Source organism: Ornithodoros turicata, chromosome 8, assembly GCF_037126465.1.
Source record: "Ornithodoros turicata isolate Travis chromosome 8, ASM3712646v1, whole genome shotgun sequence".
Classification (NCBI taxonomy): domain Eukaryota; kingdom Metazoa; phylum Arthropoda; class Arachnida; order Ixodida; family Argasidae; genus Ornithodoros; species Ornithodoros turicata.
In genome coordinates this window covers 5712276-5718235 of record NC_088208.1, presented here as the reverse complement: position 1 = coordinate 5718235, position 5960 = coordinate 5712276, and the positions used below count along the sequence as shown (strand labels likewise).

Genomic DNA, 5960 nt, shown 5'->3' with positions numbered 1-5960 from the left:
TTTACATCCAACCTCCTCCACAGCTGCGGAACTCTATGCCATCCTTTTCTTTCTACAGCACATCGCTGATTTTACAATCCGGGAATGGGCAGTCTTTACAGACTCCAAATCTGCACTTCATGCAATTGAAAATTCCGGCATACGAGGCCCATCCGCACCCGTAGTCACAGATGTGTTAATGGCTTACCACACTATCTACGCCGCAGGCCACAGGCTAGTTCTCCAGTGGGTTCCAGCCCATTGTGGTGTCGTGGGGAACGAACAGGCCGACAGCGCCGCAGAAGCAGCACTCTCGTATCGGAAACGGACCCGTATTGTTCTGCTGAGAAAAGACCGCCGTTCAATTCTGCGACGCCTAGTGACACCCCTGGCTTCCCGCCAACGGACAACCGACATTCTTCCCCCTCTATGTTGAGCAGAGTTGATCCAACGCTCGCTTTCCGCATGCCACGAAACACCTCTCGTCAAGATGCTGCATTAATCCATCGAATGAGCCTCGATGTGGCCTTTACAGCTCAGTGGCGTTACCGCTTGAGACAAGTTGACTCTCCCACCTGCTGCCACTGTGGTGCTCTTGGGGATCTGGAGCATATTCTTCTTCATTGCCCTCACTACCAACCTTCCCGAACCACACTCTCCGAGTCTCTTCGTCAGCTGGACTCTCGCCCTTTCTCCCTATCGAAATTGCTTGGTTCCTGGTCCAATCCAGCCCAGCAACGCTCTGCGCTCAAAGCTCTTCTGACATTTCTGGACACCATCGGACTTCGATCGTTATTGTGAAGGGGCTCGTTATTTTATTCCCCCCATTCCAACCAGCAATGGGGTAGAGTATCGCCTGTGGCGATGAAACTCCCCACTCTCCAAGGTCAAAAATAAAGTTGTTGTTGTTTGGGAAATATATTGGTGCTGAAAAAATTCAGCAATCCCTTTTTCAGAAATTATGTGCAAGCCGTGTATGTTTTTTCATTTTCAAAAGAAGAAGAAGCCACACGCTCATAGCAATTTCCTTTGTGGCTGAAGAAGAAGCTGCACGAGCGAGTGATATTCCTTTTTGACGAGTAGAAGGCTTACGGCCATTGCCCTGAGGTAGAAGAAGAAGAAGAATTTCGCCAGTTGTGACGCAAGGTGCATCGCATAGTATTCAGTATGATGGACATGACGGAAACCTCTGCTACCGAGGAGAAACGGAAGCGCCGACGTAAGAAAAAGCGCGATTCATCGCAGAAACGCTCGAAAGGAAGTACCATTTCGAAGACCAGCGTTGAAGAGCCATCCACGAAGCCGTCAGAGCTATCCAGGGAGAGAGCTTCCACGAAGCAGTCAAAGCTATACAGGGAGAGAGCTTCCAACTCACATCTGCCACAACAATCCAAGAAAGAAATCGTCAAGAAATCTGTCGAAGAGAAATCTGATCGTGCAAGTTCCAGAGACGGGACGAGAACCTCTAGGAAGAGTCTATCGCGTAAGTACACTGTGTCCATGCAAACACTATCCGAAAAATCGTTCTGGGATAATGGTAGGTTTTTTTTTTGTGCGATTGATGCGTGTATTTTTGTTCTCTATGGTTCTCGAGCGAAACAACCCTCAATAACGCTTATTGCGATATACGGGGTGGGTGCAGATAAAGTAGCCCCACATTTGTGCACGAATGGCGTTCCACGCTTCCCGCGTGAACTTCCGGTGGTGCGAGAAGACGCATGTCTCGGATGAAAACGAACAAAGAATCGTAGTAATCCAAACAGTACGTAACAAAAAAAAGTTCTCCATGCAAACACTCCACTCAGTGCATCCCGATTTTCCTATGCAGAAGTCAATATGGCGGTCACAGCACAGTTGCGTCTACCTACCGCTAGGCGTACCACATCTCGTTTTGTTTCTGCGTGAGTGGCATCCCCAGCGGTATGGCGATGCAACTGTGCTACACTGCCATGTCCCATTGGAAATACACGGAGCGAAGTTCTCGTTGCTAATTATTTTATTGCGGCCTCTCGCCGCATTGATTGCACGTGAACTGCGCGTGCGTGGAGAGCAATAGGGTAAACATCCATGCGTAAAGTCATTCTCCACAGAGAAGCCGAAATATTCGGGAGTCTCCATCACCATCTCTTCATGGTCCCTACTTCCTTTTTTGTGTGTGTTTCTGTTTGCGCCACAAAGCAACTGTGGCTATGAGCGACGTACAGACAGATAGAGAGAGGACAGTAGGCGGGTGTGAGGGACAGGGCCTACAGGGCTACAGCCTACAGGGCTGTTCTGCCTGCAAAGCAGCGCACACGACGTTACTTAGACGTTAGTTAAAACGCAGGAACATTAACTTCCATGCATATATTTTCAGATTCAGAGAAAAAGAGTCCCAAGTCCACCAATACAGTGTTAAGAACCGCCGTCTCCGTGGTCTTAATTCTTGGTGCCACGGCCGCAGGAGCCTTCTGGATTTACAAGCATTACAAGGACAAGCTGAGACAGCGGAAAATGATAGAATGCAGAACAACGGAATGCAAACTAATCCAACGCCAACTTAACAGCGAGTTGGACAAGAAAATTCACCCGTGCGATGATTTTTATAGCTACGTTTGCAGTACGTGGATCAAACGAGAATCAGGGGGATTTTTACACGATGTCATCGATATATATTCTCATTCCCTGATAACGGCTCTCACATCTCCGGAGTCAAGCCATCCTGACAGATTCGGCTTACACGTAATGGCCAAACTGTATCAAGCCTGCCGCGATTACACGACTAGCAGCGAAGGAACTTTCAAGGACGCAATAGGACAAGTCATCGAATTGCTGAATTTTAGGACCATTCTGAAACGACAACAGCACATCTTCGTATTTCTGCTCGAAACGTCATTAACCAAGAATATACACTCAACATTCACGGTTCGATTTCATCGCAGTGAGAAATCGAAATACTTGCGGTTCGACCTCGGACACACTATTCGTTCCAAGATGTATGGAGTCGTGGATGCGGACACCAGTAGTGCTTCGGTAATTGAGGAGTCGATGACATTCATGACAACGCAGTTTTTGAATGATTCTCGTATCAGCTCTGACATCGATGCAGCCACTATATTAAGCCTGGACGCCAAGATTCATCAGTTGCTCAGTGCGAAGGCTTGGGTGACGCAGCTGACGTTCAACTCAGTTGCGTGCTTGACGTCACGCAAGACCATAGAGCAGATCATAGAGGTCGTTAACAAGAATGCACCACGCGGTTTCAGAGTCAACTTTGGAAGCCAGGTTGAAATCGCTGGACTTGGGTCTCTGCTGGATATCCGCAGGATTCTCTCAGATGGATCTGTGGGTCTGCGGGACATGTACCACCTGCTGAACATCGCAGCCGATCTCCTCCGGTTCACGGCGCACAGGAACGTGGCTAAGATCATACCGTTTGTCTGCCTTCGTGCCACAATGGTTGCCCTCACCAATACCTGGCAATTTGTGGTTGCTCGATCCGCTGGCCATCTAAGTAGTGGAACAGTAGCCAAGGGGCTGGGCGTACGCGTCAGGGACATGGTTACGGCTGGCACTACGTTCCGCGTGTTTAACGAAGACGAACGACAAAATGGTCAAGAAATCTTACAGCGCACCACAGCGATTACCTACAACGGTTCAGTAGTGGAAACGCTAGATGAACATACCGATTACACCTCGTTGAAGCTCGAAGGAAAACATCTGTTCTCGGTTTATGTAGAAGCGGGACAAAAGGAAAAGGTGATGCTCCGCAAGTCATTTTCTTTGACGAGTATCATTAAGACTAGCGAGAGTCAGTTAAAAAATGATTTAAGGTTCCACGAAGCTGAGAGACTCCTTACAATCCCCACGGCGTATCAAAACCCTCCCGTTCTCTTCTTCGAACAGTCTGACGAAATTCCGCTTTACATCAACGTGGCAACACTCGGCGTCGAGATCGCGAAGGAAATGATACGTGCTTTGACTGTGCCGTTTAGAAGTTCAAGCACGTCAATTAACACCCTCCACGAGTCTCTTACATGCTTGAAGAAAGTCGGTGCAGATTATGGTCTAAATTTGACAAGGAGCACTGGTGCCGACCTGTGGGATACAGACGCAGTTGTGTGGTACTATGCTCTTCGCAGCGTGTACGAAGGCCTCCAGCATTTGGTCATCAACGTGGGAGAGTCTACAAGTGGCGACATCTGGAAGGAAACGCTGCATTATCTTTTCATCCGCTTCTGTATGCTATCGTGTACGCCACGAGAAGAAGACTACAAGGAGACTCCTGAGGTATTCAAAGAGCGCTGCCTCGTTCCACTTCTTAGTATCCCGGATTTCGCCACTGCCTTCGGGTGCACTGAGAGAGAGACTTTCAGAAGTGACAGCTGTGTCTCTCAACAGAAGTAAATGCCTACATGTATAGAGAGTTAGGACAGATAGATCGTCCGCTGTACAAGTGCTTGATCGCAATACTGTGCGCGTCATATATTGTTAGTCACTGTAATTGTAAATGTCGAATAATGTCCCAAGTGTGTGACATACATTTTTAACTGCCTATACGTAAGGGTTCCTATGCTGAATGTGGCGACAGCTATATGCGTCAAGAACTAAGACACCAATAAAGGTACAAGAACGTCAGAGTTTATAATATACCGATAAACGAAATGTTGATAAGCGAGGTCCGCAAGTTTTGGGGCCCATAATTTACCTGATTCAAATAGTCCCTTTAGCTTTACAATTATCATTAATTTGATCCTACACTCGGAACGCCAAAGCGTTACATGAAAATGTAACAGGGGTGTTTTAATGTTCTCGGACACTGCTACACGGCCATTGACCCGGATCGTTCTCGACTCGATGGAGGCTCGTGAAACGCCCTTGGAGTTGACAAGGGTCCTCGAAAGTTGCCGCTGGCGGCCTCACAGCCCCGTGATTAGCGAACAAGCATACCCTAAACAAACGCACACGATAAACCTACAAACAGTGATATAAAAGTCATGGACCTTCCGTGTAACAATTATTACGGTTTTTACCATAGATTGAGAAGTTACCCGCCAAAAAGAGCTCGTCACGAGTTAACTTACCGTGTGGAAAATGTAGCTAAGTTAATAACGAAGTTCTTCAGCATGTAATGTAACCGCAGTTACGGGGGTGGGTTGTCGTGCGGCTGTTGTGACGTCACGAACGAAGCAGCCAATGATACTGCCTCTCTGGTAGATGTAGGTGGGTCCGGGAAAAATTCCGTTCTGAATATAAATAAAGTTATTGATTTCGTCGTGTTGTGCCTTGAAAGACAAAGGAAATACGGAATGACTTGTTCTCGTTTACTGTGTTTCATTATGTGAGCAAATTTCGGTTTGTTATATAGAGTGTAAGCGAATGTATCTCTTGCCCCGTTGTTGTAGCAACACGGCGGTTCAGAGCGACATGTCGTAGGGATGTCGCCGTCCATGTGTCTACGAATGCAGCATGCGACAAGTCGTGACACGAAACTGCGCAACTTGTCGCACGACGTGTCGTGCATTTTGTCGTACATGTGTCGGTTTAAAGAATGCAATACCCGTTCCTTACTAAATAAGAAGCCATTCAAGGACACACGATGATAGCAGATGAAACAAACGCACTTGACACACGACATGGCACAAAGTCCCGCCGAAGGAAGCATGACTTGGTTTGGATTGGATATCGGAGTGCCCATAGGAGGCCATGCATATCGACGGCCATGTCCCGGTGTAACACAAGATCTGCACCGTGAAAATTAGAGATGTACGTGCTGTGGCTTCTCTGTGTGTGGCAAAGATCTCAATGAAGACAGTCTTGCCCCGAGGGTTGGGGCAAGATGGAGACTATCTGCATTTTTGATTATCTTGTTCTCCGTTTATTTTAGAACCGGCTACGTCCGTTCTGATTTACAGATCAGATGCTCTAGACCCCTGAGAATGTGCCTATCGCTGGTATTTTTTTTAAACACGAAAAATAATAATTCCATATTTAATTGCAAA

At 47.4% G+C, this 5960-nt stretch overlaps 1 protein-coding gene across 1 annotated transcript; it reads left to right on the top strand.

Moving 5' to 3' along the window:
- Positions 1-1099: 1099 nt before the first annotated feature.
- Positions 1100-4631, top strand: LOC135365865 (uncharacterized). The gene is made up of 2 exons (XM_064598552.1): positions 1100-1462; positions 2336-4631. The coding sequence occupies exons 1-2, from the start codon at positions 1147-1149 to the stop codon at positions 4363-4365; spliced, it is 2346 nt and encodes a 781-aa protein (XP_064454622.1). The 5' UTR covers positions 1100-1146; the 3' UTR covers positions 4366-4631.
- Positions 4632-5960: the final 1329 nt, after the last annotated feature.